The sequence below is a fragment of the Myotis brandtii genome, unplaced genomic scaffold (genome assembly GCF_000412655.1).
Source record: "Myotis brandtii unplaced genomic scaffold, ASM41265v1 scaffold208, whole genome shotgun sequence".
Taxonomy (NCBI): Eukaryota; Metazoa; Chordata; class Mammalia; order Chiroptera; family Vespertilionidae; genus Myotis; species Myotis brandtii.
Window position 1 is genome coordinate 888641 of NW_005357764.1, and position 19546 is coordinate 908186.

The 19546-nt window shown below is 38.7% G+C and overlaps 1 protein-coding gene across 1 annotated transcript; it reads left to right on the plus strand.

The window, feature by feature from the left end:
* The first annotated feature begins 13494 nt into the window (after positions 1–13494).
* Positions 13495–19120, plus strand: IL2 (interleukin 2). The gene is made up of 4 exons (XM_005865457.2): positions 13495–13641; positions 13732–13791; positions 16527–16661; positions 18947–19120. Exons 1-4 carry the CDS (start codon positions 13495–13497, stop codon positions 19055–19057), a joined length of 453 nt encoding a protein of 150 aa, XP_005865519.1. The 3' UTR covers positions 19058–19120.
* Positions 19121–19546: the final 426 nt, after the last annotated feature.

Genomic DNA, 19546 nt, shown 5'->3' on the forward strand with positions numbered 1-19546 from the left:
TTGCACCAGCCCTCACCCAGCATTCATGTGCGCTCCACCTAACCTGGTACTGTGTCTAACAGATAAGGATGGGCCAACCTGCTCTGAGCCACACTCCTGGGGAGTCTGAATTCAGAACACTCAGCACTACAACCAGCAGATAATGGTTTGGACAGAAACCAAGAGATGGCAAGTGGGGGCAGGAAACAGACACCATAGTAGAGTGGAAGCCATGAGTAAACAAGCAGCCAGGAAATTAAGGTCAGTTCATTGTTAGCAACAGGAGCCACCACAGCACAGTGAGCCACAGCCTCCTGCAGGTGGAGCTTACTCTACTACAAGCAGCGACAACCGCTCCTGAGAGAAGTGCCAGCTACTTCAGCGAGCAGCGTACCCGAGTGAGCTGTCCACGCCTGTCCTGGTGTTGACTTTCTACTTGTATTATCACTTCTCTGTATGAGTGTCCAGTTTCAATAAAAAATGAAAATGTGTATCATTTTCCCTCAAATTCCAATTGTAAAAAACCATTAGCCAGTTCCCTAGACTCAGAAATATAGAGTAATTTTCTACCTCTCTTGGCCTTAGAATAGAACCACTGGGGTCTATAAGGCGAGGGGGTTGTTCCACAGCAGGATTTTAGAAATAGGCTCAGGAGGGAAGTTCATGTAGGGGAGAGTGATGCTCCGTTTAACAAAGAGAATGGAACTGAAGGCAACAGTAGACAATTACCTCTTATGTATTGCCTTGGTTCCAAGTAGCTCTGGGATTCCAAGGAGGCTTAACTATTTTTGAGTCACCAACAGGGCTTCAATCTTTTCTCAGTTGACAGAACTGGCCGGGGAATGGTGGAGAGGTGAAAAGTAGGTCTCCAGTCTTGCCCTTTTCTGCATCTGGCTCCTAGATGCTATGGGAACAGAGCAGGACTTAATGAAGGTCAAAGTGAAGTCCCCTTGCTCTAGTCTTTTTTCCTTCTACTGCAGCCTCTTCTCACCCACTGTCCAGTAAGCTATAGAGATGACAAGAGAGAAGATAAGGAAGTTGAAGCAAAGTAGGGAACAACTCTTGAAGCTCAGGCAAAGTTCTCTCCATCGTCTGCAGAGCTTGCCAACCCTAAAGTAACAAAAGCCACTTTTAAGAGCAGAGGAGGAAAGGGAGATTCAATGAATCTCTTACTCCTCTCACAGACACTGTGAAGAAGTTACAAGAATAAGAATATGTAGTCTATTTATCATGGGTCATGAGAAACCAGGTCAACCGCAGCTTCCTGCAGTCTCAATTGCAATTCAATTCTCCAAACCAATGGATGCCTCTGGACAGGAACCCAGGAAGTTGGGCTGAAAACCACAAGGTAACAGGGAGCCATGGGTAGTACATGGTCTCCCAAGTTCAGGAGAGCTGCCACAAGTAGGTACTCCTACAGGGTGGGTGGGTAGCTGGATTGGGCACATGTACATCCTTATGCCCATCACCACCTATAAATTCATTTCTAGCTTCTGGAAGAAAACAAATTACTCTTCATTGAACTGCATATGCTTACATACTTTACACAGTTTGCAGTATGCGGTTGACATTGTGTTTGTTTTACCCAGACCCCTTCTCCATAGTCACCTACTATCCTTCTCCCTTCTTCCTGCTTAAAATATAAACTCAATGTCTGGAATTACAGCAGCTATTTTTTCACCATGAGGTGACAGATATACTATATAAATTAGGCTGAGAATCACAGACATTAACCTTGACACTATCAAGCCACTAAGCCAATACAAGCAAGTACATATAGCCAGTTTCCTTATATGACTCAAATAAAATCTTATTTATGTAAGCACTATATGTGAGTTATGTTCATTTCAACCTTAAAGGATACAGGAAATCCAGCTAGCTTTCTTGAATTATTAAAGTGTTGTTGTGGACAATGACTTAAGCCAAAACTGAAATAACAAATGCATATCTTGGTCAAACAATATTTTTGCCAATATCTACTGATATATGCAATATAATTTTCACTCTAAGATTTTAGGTATAGGAGACCACAGGGAAAAACTTAGCTGGTATTGGGAGAAGAGGTATTCATTTGTATATGAATGCACAATGGAATAGGCTTGGCTATAGAGGAGAATGGAGCTCCAACATCCATTCTATCTCAGAAGATCAGTGTAAGCCAATAATGATAAGACTATCTTCCTTGGAACTGGTTAATAAGGGGATGGGCAGACCTAAGCCAGTTTGAGTCAAGGACTTAAGTTTCTTGAAAAAGGAACTAGTTTCACTCTCTCCTGCTGGATATGAACAGGGAAGTACTTTTTTTTCTTCTAATTACTGCTGGTAGCCATATTATGATCCTGAGAGTAACAAGTCTTAGCAGGAAGCTGACTCTGTGGCAGGAGAGAGTATGTCCTTAATGGCATCTCTAAGCTGCTGAATCAGTTGGCTCTGGAATCTATCCTACTGTTAAATTTCCTAGTATCCTTTATAATACAAGCCTAATATGCTAAGTGTCTAGTCATCCAGTCGCCCATTCAACCAACCAAAGTGTAATATGCTAATGATATGCTAAGGCTGCTCAACCACTCGCTATGATGTGCACTGACTACCAGGGGGCAGACGCTCCAACCGGTAGGTTAGCTTGCTGCTGGGTCTAGCCAATCAGGACTGAGCGAGATGGGCCGGACACACCCTGAAGCCCGCCCGCAGTCCCTCCCCGGCTGGCCAACCTCTCACGTCCCTCCCTGGCCCCAATCATGCACCGGTGGGGTCCCTCGGCCTGGCCTGCGCCCTCTTGCAATCTGGGACCCCTCGGGGGATGTTGGAGAGCTGGTTTCAGCCTAATCCCACAGGCCAGGCTGAGGGACCCCCTGGTGCATGAATTTGTGCACTGGGCCTCTAGTATGAAATAAATGCCCTTGGTGTCCAGGTCAATTTGAAGCAGAGCTTCTATTACTTATGGCTGGGGGTATCCTATTTGACAGAGAATTTGGTATCTGAAACTGAAATGCTACAAATTTCAGACAGACCCTAAAACACAATATGAAATTTGTTAAGCAGAGAAAGTGAAAGCAATGTCAACGGACACCCTGCTATTATTGCTGATTGATAAGTTCTAGAAACTTGTTGGGGAAACAGTTGATAAAACTGTTTTACCTTGGGGAACAGACATATGCCTACTAAAGGCATAACATTTGGAGAAATAATAGGAAAAATTAGAAATGTTGGAATGAATCACCTGCTTCTTGTTTACTAAAACCCTATAAGAAAGTGATAAGCTAGGACTAAAGGTGGCCCATCCAACATCATAAAAGAAAGAAAATAGAGATCTTTCCCAGAAAGGCCCTTTCCGTCTATGGCCTATAGTATAAATTTGTTGCGTGTTCAATAATTTTGAGCCTGGTAGGTTGAAGACAAACAGATAAACCAAAATAACACCACAGATTTATACCCCAGAAAGGAGAAAGAGGAGTGGAGTGTACACATCCATAGCAAAGGTTTGAGAGGCTCCCAGAAACACTAGTCAGAATGACAGATGAAGATTTTTCCTTGTCAGAGCCAGTATGTAAAGACTAGGAGAGGTGTGATTAGTTCTTTAAATATGCAGGCACCAATGCAAAGCTACAAGGAGCACAACGATTCAGAGAAATATGACAAAACTGAAGAAAAAAATAAATCTCAAGTAACCAACCCTAAATAAATGGAGATCCATGTAGTTTCTGAATAAGAATTCAATTAAAGTAGTTCAATGAACTACAAAAGAACACAGGTGCCTCGATGAAATCAGAAAATAATACATGAACAAAATGAGAATACCAATAGATATGAACCATAAAAAAGAAATCAGACAAAAATTCAAGAGTTCAAGAATTTAATAACTGAACTGAAAAATTCAACAGAGAGCTTCAGCAGAAGAAAGAATCAGAAAACTTAAGAGGAGTCATTTTGGAATTATTCAGTCAGAGGAAAAAAATGAAAAAAAATAATGAAAAAGAGTGAAGAAAATCTAAGGGACATATGGGATATCATCAAATGAATCAATATGTGCATTACAGAGTATAAGAAAAAGATGGGGAAAAGGGACAGAACGCTTATTTAAAGAAATAATGAAGGAATTATCTCAACACAATAAAGGCCATATATACTAAACAGCAAAAAGCTGAAATCTTTTCCTCTAAGATTACTTACAAGACAAGGATGTTCACTCTTGCTACTTCTATTCAATGTAATACTAAAAGTCCTAGCCTGAGAGATTAGGCAAGGAAAAGAAATAAAAGCCATTCAAATAATAAAAGAAAAAGTACAATTATCTCTCTTTGCAGATGACATGACCTATAGAAAACCCTAAAGACTCCACACATAACTGTTAGAACTATTAAATAAATAAGTAAAGCTGGAGAATACAAAATCAACATACACAAATCAGTTGCATTTCTATATACTATGAGTGAGCTATCTGAAAAAAAATTTAAAACGATCCCATTCAAAGTAGTATCAAAACAAATAAAATATTTAGGAATAAACAACCAAAGAGATGAAAGACTCATATACTGAAAAACTACAAACCACTGGTAAAAGAAATTAAAGAAGACACAAATAAATGTAAAGACATCCAATGTTCATGAATTGGAAGACTTGATATTAATTAATATCCATACCACCCAAAGCAATTTTGCAGATTCAATGTTATCCCCATCAAATTTTTTTTTAAAAAATAGAAAAAAAAACACCTAAAATTCATTTGGGACTTTTATGGTCAAAGCAAATAAAGAATAAAGCTGGAGTCATCACACTGCCTGGTTTCAAAATATATTACAAAGCTACAGTAATTAAACTATATGATATTGGTATTAAAACAGACATATGGCCAAGTGGAACAGAACAGAGACCCCAGAAATAAACTCATGCATATACAGTCAACTAATTTTCAACAAAGGTACAAGAATATACAATGGGGATAGGATAATCTCTTCAACAAAGTCTGTAGGGAAAAACTGGAGCTCCACATGAAAAATAATGAAACTGGACCATCATCTCACACCAGACACAAAAATCAACTCATATGGATTAAATACATAGAATATAAGACCTGAAACTGTAAAACTCCTAGAAGAAAAGCTTCTTGACACTGATTTCTCGGATGTGACACCAATCACACAGACAACAAAAGCAAAAATCTACAAGGGAGACTGTATCAAAACTAAAAGGATTTTGCATAGCCCTGGCCGATGTGGCTCAGTTGATTTGACATCATCCCAAGCATCAAAAGGTTGCTAATTCAATTCCAGGTCAGGGCACATACCCAGGTTTCTGGCTCGATCCCCAGTAGGGGTCTTGTGGAAGACAGCCGATTGGTGTTCTGCTCTTACATCAATGTTTCTCTCTGTGTGTCCTTCTTCCTTCCTCTCTCTCTAAAAATCAATAAAAATTCTAAAAAAATTTAAAAATATATCTTAAAAGATAGGAGTCTCAGAGGGAATGGGGGAGGGAGGCAGGAAGAGAGTAACCAAGAACTTATATGCATATATGCATAACCCATGGACACAGACAATAGTGCGGTAAAGGCCTGGATTGGGGGAAAAGGGGAGCAGGGTGGAGGAGATCAATTAGGAGAAAAAGAGGGACATCTGTAATACTTTCAATAATAAAATAAATTTTTCTAAAAAGATAATGGCTGTTTCTGTGACTGCTCTTTCATAGAATCTCTAACTCTATCTTTTGTGCCATGGGTTTGTGGTTTCATCTCTGTTTTTTCCATCTTAGATCTCACACTGACTTAAAATTGGGGAAAGAACTGCTTTTTCTCAGAGAGTTAATCTCTCTGAGGTTAAACACTGGAGTGGAGAAAATGGGTTTACTCCCAAGCTCACTAATACCAATCCCCTACCCCAGCCCTCCAACTTTTAACGCATGCAGGTTAAATACGCAATTCTTAGAGAGAAAGATAGTTTCATTTGGGGACTTTGCTTATTTCAGTGCAGCCAGAAACCAAAAGTATACTGCCTATCTTTCAACCACAACTGTGAAGCTAGAAAGAAATATTAACAGCTTTGAGATATAATTTACATATCATAAATGTACAAGTTAGTGGTTTTTACCATATTCGCAAAGTTGTACAACCATCATCACCATCAAACTTTAGAACATTTTCGTCACTCAGTAAGCAATCCATGCCTATTAGCAGTCACTCTGCATTCTCCCTAATCCCAGCCCCTGGAAACCATGCTTTCTGACATGATGGATTTGTTTTTTCTGAACATTTCATAAATGGGAGTCAAACAATATTTGACCAGGTTCCTGAAATTAGCATAATATTTTCAAGGTTCATCTGTGTTGTAGAATGCATCAGTACTTCAGTACTTTTATCACCAAATAATATTCCACTGTATGGACATACCACATTTATTTATCCACCCATCAGTTGATGGGATTTGTGTTGCTTCCACTTTTTGCCTATTTTGATGAATGCTGCTGTAAACATTTGTGTACATGCTTTTGTGTAGCTATGTTTTCATTTCTATTGGGTATATACTTAGGAATGGAATTGCTGGGTCTATATAGTACTCAATTTTTAATGTTTTGAAAAACTGCCAAACTGTTTTCCAAAGCAGCTGTACCATTATTTTACATTTCCATCAATGATGCATCATGGGTCCAATTTCTTGACAACCTTGCCAATACTTGTTATTGTCTTTTTTATTTTAGTTATCCTAATGGGTCTGAGGAGGCATCTCATTGTGGTTTGGGTTTGATTTTCCCTAATGATTAATGATAACGAGCATCTTTTTATGTCTTTTTGGAGAAATGTCTATTCAAATCATTTGGCCTTTTTTTTTCATTTGGCCATTTTTAAATTGGGTTGTCATTTTGTTGTTGAGTTGCATTATACATTCTGGATACAAATAACTTACAAGGTACATACTTTGCAAATATTTTCTGCCATTCTGTGGGTTATCTTTCACTTTCATTAGGTGTCCTTTGAAGCATGTAAGTTCTAAATTTTTATAAAGTCTAATTAATTTTTTTCTTTTTGTTAATTTTGCTTTTAGTGACATATTTAAGAAACCATTGTCTAATTAAAAGTTAAAAAATATGTATTCCTATGTTTTATTCTAAGTCTTGTAATTTAAACTCTAGAATTTAGGTCTATGATTCATTTTGAGTTTATGTTTGTATGGTGTGAAGTAGGAGGGTGTCTAATTTCATTCTTTTGCATGTAGATAGTCAATTTTTTCAGCACCACCTGCTGAAAGACTATTCTTCCTCCATTGAAGTGTCTTGGCACCCTTGTCAAAAATCAATTGACCATAAATGTAAGGGTTTATATCTGAACTCTCAACTCTATTCCATTGATCTATATGTTTACAGTTATGCCAGCAGAAGCTAGAAAATTTTACCCTTAGCAATTAACTGCCTACTCATTTCCTTGCATTCACTGTCTTATATGAAAGCATCCCTCTATATGCCTGTTCTACAGATCAAATAGGTCAAGTTTGGCAGTGAAAAGTAGCAGAATATGACACCTCAAAATATGCCTCTTTGGTACAAGGATTATATCTTGAGTTGACTATTTTGAGAAACTTCAGATAGGAGAAGCTCTGAAAACAGAATATAAGTTAACCCTTTAATAAGGGAAACTTACATTTATACAGGAAATTTATATTAAAGAGGGGGCCTGTATCAGGAAGAGAGCTATTGGAGACAGCTTTGTCACCTGAAAATCTTATCTGCAGGGTAGTTTACCAAGCATTTCCTCTTTCACTTTCCCATGAACTGCCTTTCCTCCTTTGAAGGGACAGACCCCTATCCCTTTCCTTAGCTGAGGACGGTGTATAAATCTCAATGGTCTGGCTGACTTTAAGTCTCAATCTTTATGGAGTTCTGTAGGTAGGTAGGTATGTTATTAAAAGTGTTCATTTTTTCACCTATTAATCTCTCTTTTATTATAGCTTTGGGGGGAAGGGGTTGATCTCAGCCAAGCACCTAAAAAGGTAGAGTGAAAATGATTGTTCCTTTCCTACAATGGACAGGATCCCCTTAGATGGGACTGACCTGTTATGGAATAACATTTGTTACACCTTACATCTAGAATGATACAGAATGATTAAAAATTATTTGGTCAGCCCTGGCTGGCTTGGCTCAGTGGATAGAGTGTCAGCCTGTGGGCTGAAGGGTCCCAGGTTCGATTCCGGCTGAGGGCACATGCCTGGGTTGCGGGCTCGATCCTCAGTAGGGGGTGAGGAGGCAGCCGATCAATGATTCTCTCTCATCATTGATGTTTCTATCTATCTTTCCTTCTCCCTTCCTCTCTGAAATCAATAAAGAAATATATTTTTAAAAAGTTATTTTAAAAATTATTTGGTCAATTAATTAGGGTTTTTTTCCCCCCTGAGTTTAATCTGGGCAATGCCGGCATGGTAAAGTTTCCACCTGTCTTCTTTTCAACCTTAAATTAGGCACATTGGTAAACATGAATGATATCAGAAAATTATGCAAAGCAAATGTTATCATTTTTAAAAAATATTTTAAATGGAAAGGGGAAAAGTGTAGCATATCAGAAACAGGTCAAGAAGGCATTCATTCAAAGTTGAGAGTTTAGTGTTGTGAGCTTTCATTTAAGCTACATATCTGATATGTCATTCATAAAATCCAGTGAAGTCCATCCATCAGTTTAGAAATGAAAAAAAAAAAGAAAGAAAAAGAAAAAACAGGCTTAGGGAAGATAAGTAATTTGTTAAAAGTCCCATAGCCAGTGAGTGATAAATAGGGCTCGCACCCAGGTCTGACTAATTCCCAATTCCAAAGGTGGACCTGAGGATATTAAAATAACCACCAATCAGTATACTTTTCACCATGTGCTCTTTTTTCTCCCTTGTGCCCCCTCCCCTGTTTAATAATGTGGGAACCATGTTGGCAGTAGAGAAAAAAGGCTCATACCAATGATAGGGAGTGTAAGGTTGTTATTAACTTTCTGAATAAGCATCAAAAACTTTAAAATGTTCCTATTCTCTGGCCCAGTAATTCCACATCTAGGATTTTAATGTAAGAGGAGAATCAGAAACTTGCACAAATATTTATGTGTAAAAGATATTAGTGAATCATAGTACTAGTCATATTTGTCAATGATTGGAATTAATGTAAATTCCAATCAATGAATACAGTTACACAACAGAATTCAACTGTTAAAACTAATGTTTTAGAAGAATACTTAATATGAGATATTTCTAACACATTATTAAGCTTTTTCACAGAAAAAAAGACTAGATGGACCTGGGAAACAAGCTCCCGGCTGAATTCTCTCGAGATGGTACAGAAATCACCCAACACTGTGTCCTAATGTTAAAGGGAGAGAACTTACCATGAAAAGCCAAGAGGCCTACAGAGAAATTGATAAGAGATGCATTATTAATAGAGGCATCCAGCTCCAGACCAAGTTAAAGTTCTACAAAGCTATGGAAGGGGATTGGGAAGAAGAATCTTGCAGGAGGCAGAGTCCTGGGGAGTCAGCTTTGATGGACAGTGCATGCGACTCAGTGACCAGCTATTTGACAGACAACTCCAGGGACAGGCTTTCCTTTTCACAGAACTCGGGCTGCTCTTGAGTCAAAGAGGCTGAGTCACAAATGATGCTAATAAGCAACTAAAATAACTTCTTACTGAACAGAAAAAAACATTATTTTCAAAGGGGAAGTAGGGATATGACACTGGGTAGTTAGCAGTCTATTGCTGACTTTGTCACCACTACAGACAGAAAGGCCAGCTCATGTGTCAGACACGTTAAAAAGTGAAAGTATCTACATCATATGGGAGCTTTCTCCCCAAACATTTCAAGAAAGAAATAAGGCCAACCTCCATAATGGTACCAGTTATGCAATAATAATATTTCTACAGAGTCCCATAAATGTCTCCACATTGACCCATTCTCTAATGGAAATAGCTGGAGAAATATAAGTATCAAGACTGAGTACATCAAAGGCATCATTGGAAAAGCCCCCACACGGAGAAATGTGTGGGCCCGAATTCTTCCATTCTGGAAGGGTAAAAGCCTGAGCTGATGATGCTGGGATAAGACACTGAAATCTTTAGAGAAGCGAAACAAGATCACTAAGTAGCCTTTCCCTTAGAAGTAATGCTAACTTTGTGGTTTTGGTTTGAAAGGCACAGAGAGGTATTTTGCATTTTTTAGTAATAAAAAGAAAAAATCATGATCATTTGTCTCTAACCCATGTCTTCTCTTCTAAAAAAAAAAATCATGTGTCTCTAATCTGGCTTTCCTTCATTATTTTCCACCTGAGGAACTGTAATTGTTTAAATTTTACTAAGATGTTTTCTATTCTTCCAATATTGCCTAATGTCTGAATAAACAGCACCATTTCTCTGTTCTTTGCAAGTTCACTTGTTAAGTGTTCCTTAGAGCAGCAGTCACCAACCGGTGGTCCACAGACCACTGGTGGTCCATGAGGTCCGAAAGGTTGGCGACCACTGCCTTAGAGGGCCCAACCTTGCTTGCCTCCCCACCCCCGAATCCTAAAGCAGGGGTGGGGAACATCTGGCCTGAGGGCCGTATAAGGCCTGCAAAATTATTTGGTCTGGCCCTGCCATGGCATTAAGGGAAAGTTAATTAAATGTTTGGCCAAATATAGCAGGCTAATTTTTAAGATGATAATTTTATATGGCCCTCAAATCTATATATATAAAAGCCTAAGCGACTGTTACGACTGAACGACCGGTCGACCAGATGCTATGACACACACTGACCACCAGGGGGCAGGTGCTCAAAACAGGAGCTGCCTCCTGGTGGTCAGTGAGCTCCCACAGCCAACCTCCTACAGCCAGCCAACCTCCTCCAGTCCCTCCCCCTGGCCGGCAAACCTCCCATGACCCCTCCACCCATCCGGCAGGCCCTGTCTAGCAGGCCCCGTTCAGTGGCCGGCAGGCCCTGTCCGGCCTGGCCCCGATCAGGACTGGGTGAGATGGCCCCGATAGGTCCTGATCACTGGCCAGGCCTAGGGACCCCACCTGTGCACAAATTTCATGCACCAGACCTCTAGTGATGTTATACATATCCAAATGGCCCTTGGCAGAAAAAAGTTCCCCACCCCTAAAGTTACATGGCCACAGTTTGGCCATGTGGTCAAAACCCAGTTTAAAGCCTGTTTCTTCTTTAAAATTCTTTCCATCCACTTCTCTTGAGGCCTCAATGGCCTTTCACCCAGGATTACACTTGTCTATGTGAGTGTCTGCCCTCAGGTTCTTTCAGAAAGAATACAAATGGTAAGAGAGTGGACTTTGGAGTCAGAATGTTCTGGTTTCAAATCCTCATTCTACCCTTTCCTGCAGTAAGGGCTAAATGACCCAGAAGAAGTTATCTAACTTCTCTGAGCTCCAGTTTTCTAATCTGCAAAATAGAAAGCCTCACTCACCAGGTTCATTGTAAGGTTCAACTAGACTGCTGCTGGCACACTGAGCTTCTTCTTTCCCCTCTGTGGGCATTGTGAGTGCTAGATAAAGACTAGACATATAGTAAGTATGGTAGTAGAAATGGAGGAGTTAGCTCTAGCCAGTGTGGCTCAGTTGGTTGGGTGTCATCTCATGCACTGAAGGGTTGCCAGTTCGATTCCAGGTCAGAGCACATGCCCACGTTGCAGGCTCAGTCCCCAGTAGAGGGCTAGGGTGCATGCAGGAGGCAGCCAATTGATGTTATGCTCTCACATCAATGTTTCTCTCTCTCTCTCTCTCACTCTGCCTTTCTCTCTCTTACAAAAATCAATTTTTTAAAAACACTTTTTAAAAAATGGAGGACTTACTTTCTCTTTGAGAAAGGAGAGAACTGTATCATGGATTCTCCCCAGTTGAAATTAGAAGTCTAGACCTATCCCTTCCTTCAGACAGTACATTATACTGAATATCCTCTTCAGTCTACCAACTAAAAAAATACTGATTTTACTTCATAATGATTATGTTACACTCAGTGTCCCAGGAACTTTAGAGGATAAATGAAAATCTAGTAGAGGTGAAAATATAAAGCTAGAAACATATGGATCAGTTTACATAAGATACATGTAAAGTCTATTATAAAACTAGCATCTGTACTTTTGAATGCAAACCCTTTTCTGTATTTGTCTGTCATAGTTGTTTGTAATAGTTTATTCATTTTTTCATAAAGATGCTCCAGGAATGATCATGAATATCCCTCTTAACAACTTCTGTTGCTGAGTTCTGGCTGCTGCTGTATTACAAGCATCACCTTGTAATAAATGAGCCCAGGTACCCCTACTCCACGGACTGCTCTCACTCCACAAAGCACACACACAAACACACCCACCCCACATTTCCTCCTAGGTTACTTACTACCATGCCCTCCTCAACCCAGCCACACTGAATGGGCCAGTATTGTACAGGGGATGCTGGCCAGATCCTAGTATCTTTCTCCTAAAGAAAGTGCAATGGCATGCAAAAATCTGTCAGCTTCCTTCAGACAGACAAACTTGGGATCCCTATTGTTATGCTTTTATTTTCTGTCTCATATTGAAAAAAATATAAGCAATGTGTGTGCGTGTGTGTGTGTGTGTGTGTGTGAGAGAGAGAGAGAGAGGAAATATACATGGTGGGGGAGGGAGGATTTAATAGCTCAAGTGGTCCCTGAGAAACCAAGAGGAAGAAAAGCATTCTTGGGTGTGGCAACATTGCAACTCTTGTTATATTCCTTTGATGCCCAGCAAAAATAAATTTGCCACGAAACACGTGTGCGTGCGCATGCACACACACATATCAGTACCCTTGGATGTGTTTTGAATGTTTATTTATTGAACACTGTATGTTTTTTAAAAGTACAACAGGTAGTAGATTTAAACAGATACAAAAAACATGTTCAAATTAAAACAGCAGAAAACAGTATCTCAAGATCAATGACCATGATATGTATCCTAATCTTAGTATTTCTCTAGCTTTATAAGAAGTAATCTATCATATTGTACACATTAGCTCAGGCATTGTGTAGATAAAAAGGCCAAACCATCCTGAAACAGGAAACCAATATTCTTCCTGTCTAATCAACAAATCTAAACATTTATTCTTTTCAACTATTTGCTCCAGCTCTCGTCCACCACAACAGGGTGAGCCACATGTTCAGCATCATTTTACAACAAAGAGAACATTTTCATGAGCCACTTTTGTCTCCCCGCCCCCTTAATGAAAGAGGAGGAAAAACTGTTTCATACAGAAGGCGTGAGGCATATGCATTGGAACTGCCACAGAAGTGTGGGCTAATGTAACCAAGAGGGATTTCACCTACATCCATTCAGTCAGCTCACGGGGGTTTAAAGAAATTCCAAAGAGTCATCAGAAGAGGAAAAATAAAGGTAATGCTTTTTGCCACACAGGTAAAGTCTTTGAAAATATGTGTAATATGTAAAATATTTTGACACCCCCAGGATATTTTTCCAGAATTAACAGTATAAATTGCTCCTTTTGCTCAAGAGCTCTCTATCAGCTCTCTTACCACTACTCGCATCAACCTCACCTCCTGCCACAATGTACAAGATGCACTTCTTGTCCTGTATTGCACTAACTCTCGCATTCATCGCAGACGGTGCACCTACCTCGAGCTCCAGCCAGGAAACACAGCAGCAGCTGGAGCACCTGATACTGGATATGCAGCGGCTTCTGAATGGAGTCAGCGTATGTATATCCTTTGCTTGCTAAAATGACTCCCTTTAACTTTTCTGCCTGGAGTGCACTTTGTAATAACAGTCTGTTGTGTTTTCTCAGAATTACAAGAACTCCAAGCTCCCCATGATGCTCACGTTTAAGTTTTACATGCCCAGGAATGTAAGTACAACTTTCTAAGTTCATTTTGTGTTTTATTAAGATGCAAAGTAAAATGGAAATTAGCACACTGATTGTATTAATGGCATCTCACCTGAGAAAAAGTATTAGTAACTTCAATATTTTTAAATATATATATCCAGGTTTGATAATGGGGCTTTTGTAAAATGGCTTTGCCTATATATTTTTTAGATGTTCTTGTTTGTGTTTGGAGGGAAAGGAGTTGGGAAGAAAAGAAAATAATATTCTCATTTCATTGCTGGGACAGTTTTAAAACAAGGTTATGTGAATTTACTGCTTCATCTGAAAATGTAAAACTCTACAGATATCTATTATGTACTTTTACCATGAAAATTACTGAAACTGACTTCAGAGCAGCCCTCTTTAAAATAAATCCTGTGTCCTAGGAGAAATCTCTAAGAGTCTGCCTTTGAGAGGCAACATAGCACTGAGGGCCAGATCTGAACTGAAATCTCAGCTCTACCATGTCCTAGCTTTTGTGAACTTGGGCAGTTACCAGGCTCTCTTTGTGACTGTTTCTTGTCTACATCTGTGAATAACTGTACATACTTCATATAGTTCTGTGAGGATTAATACGTAAATGTAAAGGACTCCTACAAGCATCTGGCGTATGGTGAGCACCATACAAGCATTTGCTGTTACTAGTAGTAAATAGTAAAGACAAAATTCTCCCTGGGGAGTATAAAGTACAATTGTGGACTTACACATCTTTTATGCCAATAGGCCTAGAGACTTATGCTAGATGATTTATTTTCCAAGTTTAAAAGCTCCATTTGGTTGTTTTGGGATTCAGGTAGCTAGATAAGCATAGATCATCCAGGCCCCTATTGCTAAGAGAGGACTGCTAACAGCTATGTGGGTCAACAGAGAACAGGCAAAACCAGTGCTGGGAAAAGCCTCGGGGCGGGGGGGGGGGGAACGGAATTTAAAGAATCATAGATGTAATTCCATTTATCTGCCTCTTACTTACTCAAGTTATGCTTCAAGCTACTCTTTTAAAAGATGAAAAGGAAATAACTTAGTGATCTCCAGCTGAATCAGAGACACATACCTCTTACCTCTAGCAACTTAAAGACTCTAGATCAGCGGTTCTCAACCTGTGGGACACGACCCCTTTGGCGGTCGAATGATCCTTTCACAGGGGTCACCTAAGACCATCCTGCATATCAGATATTTACATTACGATTCATAACAGTAGCAACATTACAGTTATGAAGTAGCAACGAAAATAATTTTATGGTTGGGTCACAACATGAGGAACTGTATTTAAAGGGCCAGAAGGTTGAGAACCACTGCTCTAGACCAGTGGTCGGCAAACTCATTAGTCAACAGAGCCAAATATCAACAGTACTTCTTCAAAATAGACTCGCCCAGGCTGAAAACCGACTTCTGCGCATGGGCCACAAAGTTTCAATCGCACTGTACACGTGCCCGCACGGGGTATTTTGTGGAAGAGCCACACTCAATGGGCCAAAGAGCTGCATGTGGCTCGCGAGCCACAGTTTGCCAACCACGGCTCTAGACTTTTCTAAGGGGACTAACTCCAAGTTGCCCATGCCGAAAACTCCAGCCTTGAACTTGTAGAACTTGCAGTAGCAAGTTGAGAGGCCAGCAGATGAAAATGTCTTAAGACCTGTGTGGTGCAGTGCTACCTCTCTCTCTGAAGATTGTTAGAAGGATAACATGAGATGGGTGCATAGTTTAGAGGATGGTAGATTCTTTGAAATCTAACAGTTTCTAAATGACAACTCAAGATCTATTTGAAACCAAAGTGATGTGACAAACTCCATTCACTTTTTCATTTTACAACCATTCCATGTTTCTATTTCAGAAAATGATAAAAACATTTAATTCAAAGGATTCTGGGTTAATGCTATAAAGATAAAACTGAAACCTGATCCTGGCTCCTCCTGGTCATGTGGCCTTGGGAGAACACAAAATCTGAGATTTACTTTCCTTATTTGTAACATGGAGATAACTCTGCATTGCCTATCTCAAAGGGTGGCTGTGAGACTTAAATGGACTTATTTAGGAGAAAACACTTTGAAATTACAATGTACCATAGAAGTGTGAAATATTATCATTCTGTGTGTATGTCTAAATCAAAAGGCCCATTCAAAAATACTTTAAATATTGCAATGTTTTATTTGATTGGTACAAATCATTTTTTAAAATGCTTAATGTACTTATTATAGAAAAGTAAACAATTAAGATGCAGTTATATGTGACTTGCTATTTTGAAAGCCAATCTTATACACAGTTACAATGGCTAATGTATAAAATGTTGGCCTGTGACCGGTGGCATCCGAGAGCTCCTTCTGTCCTAACATTCCATGATTCTCAACTCTTGAACCATGAAACTCTAGAATCATAGACTGTGACCCATACTTCACATTCCTACTCTGGTCCTAATAATTCAGCCTATATCTGTGACTTGCAATTAGGTGCAGAAATGTTGCCTTTTTGCAAAACCAAATTAAGTTGAAATTAATGATTATTTGTTAACTAACAATTAATTCTAATCGTGGGTAGCTGAACTCTAGTTTTTTCCAGTCTTATCATGTAAACTCTATTGGTCCAGCTTGACAGTAATGCTGAGAACAGAGAGAGTGGTAAAAACTACATCCTGCTACTCTTAATAAAATAAATTTGAGGTTATGTTCTGATTGACTTTGAGTCAAGGCAAACTAACCTAATAATTATTTTTATTATTCCAGGCCACAGAATTGAAACATCTGCAGTGTCTAGTAGAAGAACTTGAACCTCTGGAGAAAGTGCTAAAGTTAGAGAAAAGCTTGAGCAATATTACGGAATTAATGAGCAATGTCAATGTACTCGTTCAGAACCTGAAGGTAAGGCAATAATACTTCACTTGCTCACCTGGAAAGAAAATACATGGAAGGGAGGGGCATTTTAGAGTAGTACAGCGTTTTTGGTGTTTGTGAAGTGCTCATACATTTTAAGTCCACTGTGAGCATGAATCATTTGTGTGTTAGGTGATACACTGTGGAGCTGGGAAGAATAAGGTATAAGGGTAGGTTTCCACCAGAAGGTTTCCACCCACCATCCACACAGGGACAAGCCCCTGGCCCTGCAGTCACCCCTCACATTAACACAACACTGAGAGTAGGAGAAAACACTGAACTGAGTATGTCACAGAAAGCACAGTTTTCATTATATATTTTTTTAATTCCTTCAGGTCATTTTCCAGAATTACCAACACTGATTATCTAAAAGGCCTTTTAAATGGGGTTTCCCTACCACTGGTAGAAGGACTAAGAGATTGGTCTAAAAATCAGCAACCATTAAAATAGCCAGTGAATTAGATAATTAACTCCTTATTTCGAGGCAATACTTTCAAAACCTTACGTATTTTTAAACGCAGAGGAAGCATGAAATATACAAGGGACTCAGGTGATGTAAAAGAGATTCATGTCTTTTTTTTTTTTCCATCCAATCTGCCAAAGTACAAAAGTCATGAGTTAATAGGTATCCTAAATAAACGGTGTAATTTTAATGATAGAACCAAGGTCCTAAAAAATCTTAACTCTAGTTGTTTCCGAACAGAAGTCATTTTATTAGTAGACTGTTCCTTTCATTTAATTCTTTAAAAATACATTGAGAGCAATGTTATCTAGACATTGATAGACTGTTTTTCATCTATGTCAAAAGGTATGCTCTAAAATTTTTTACCAATATCAGAGAACTGACTCTAAGTTCTTGATGCAAAATTAAGAGAAAATTATATGAAAATCAGAGACTCTGAGTTTCAAAAGCCTGATGTTTTAAAATCTCACTCTCTAAGAGGTTATAATATTCAATTGTATGTAAAAAAGTATGTAACACTTCAACAGTTTACTTAAAGGGAATGAATACTTTATCTCACTTGGTTATGTTCCCAGGATAGGTATTACTTCAAAATTAAAAATCCCTCTTTTATCTTACTATATATCAGAATATTTTCCTACTTTGTCAGCCAAAGGCAAAGGAAATTCATTTCCAAAAAGTCAGTCCACAAAACAAAACTTCCAATGTTTAAACTTTCAAAAGTTGGTCCTTTACTGATACTGAGGTGGGGGGGGGTGGGGTAATGACTATATATGAAACTGTTTTTCACACAAATTACCCCCAAACAGAAGCTTGTCCTAACTTACTCTTAACTGGCTCTATCTCGTTTAGGGGAAAATATGAAGAGATTCATTTAAATAGAATAACAGGAGACTTGAGGTTTAAAAAAGAAAGTATAATGTGTATATCACTGGTACTGCACACATGTAACCTATAGATATAGATTTACACCCAGAGGAAAGGAGAGTTAAAAGCTTGATTTTGCATGCATTTAATGAAATATTTGTTTAGATCTGTTTTCATTTAAAATGCTTACTTGGCCCTAGCTGCTTTAGCTCAGGAGATAGAGCGTCATCCACGAACTGAAGGGTCCCTGGTTCAATTCTAGTCAAGGGCATGTACCTCAGTTGCAAGCTCGATCCTGTGCAGAAGGCAACCAATTGATGTGTCTCTCTCACATCGATGTGTCTCTCTCTGTCTCTTCTCCCACTCTCTCTAAAAATCAATGGGAAAATATCCACAAGTGAGGATTAACAACAAAAATATGCTTACCTGGTGGGTGTGGCTCAATGCTTAGAGCATCAGCCTAAGAAACAAAGGGTCATGGGTTTGATTCGGTCAAGAGCATGTATCTCCATTGCAGGTTCATTCCCTGGCCCCAGCTGGTGTATGTGTGGGAGGCAAATAATCGATCTCTCTCTCTCACATCAATGTTTCTCTCTCTCCTCCCACCCACCTCCCTTATACTTTCTTTAAAAATCAATGGGAAAACTATCCTTGGGTAAGGATTAACAACAAAAAAATGCTTATTGGTATATAATTCAAGGGGGAAAATACTGTGTTCCTTAAAATTGACAGGATTAACAACCTCAGCTTGTGTGTTACTATCACTTGGTGTCATAACATATAATTTCAGCATATCAATTTGATCATTTCAAGAAAATGAGATTAATATGTTTAACCTCCTTGAAAATAAAGGCCATAAGCCTGTAATACGTCAATTGAGAATAATTATATCTAAGGTAAACCAACCTTAACTAAGAAAATAATTATAATTTTTGTGTTTTAGGGACCTGAAACGAGATTCAAATGTGACTATGATGATGAGACAGTGACCATCGTAGAATTCCTGAACAAGTGGATTACCTTTTGTCAAAGAATCTTCTCAACACTGACTTAAGTGCTTCCCATTTAAAATGTATCAGGCTTTCTATTTATTTAAATATTTAAAAATTATATTTATTTTTTGATGTATGGTTTGTTACCTTTTGTAATTATTCTTCGTCTTCAGATGATAAATATGGATCTTTTAAGATTCTTTTTGTAAGCCCTAAGGGCTCTAAAATATACATAAATTATTTATCCCAAAGTATTTATTTTTATATTGAATTGTTAAATATAATGTATATGTAGTTCAATTCATAAAATTATTTAATAAAGGTGATGAATAACAACAAGCACAGAATAATCACTAAAATATTTCCAAATTACTCCTGTGACCTCACAAGACAGCTAAGATGCCTACAAGTCACTCTTCTCCTGGAAGGTATGTGGAATAAGGAAATGGGCTTCTCAAAGCTCTTGCTTTCTCCTGCCATGAGCTGATCAGTTCCTTAGTTCTAGTCTAAGAAAACCTCATCAAATTATATGATTTTCTATCTCCATAAAC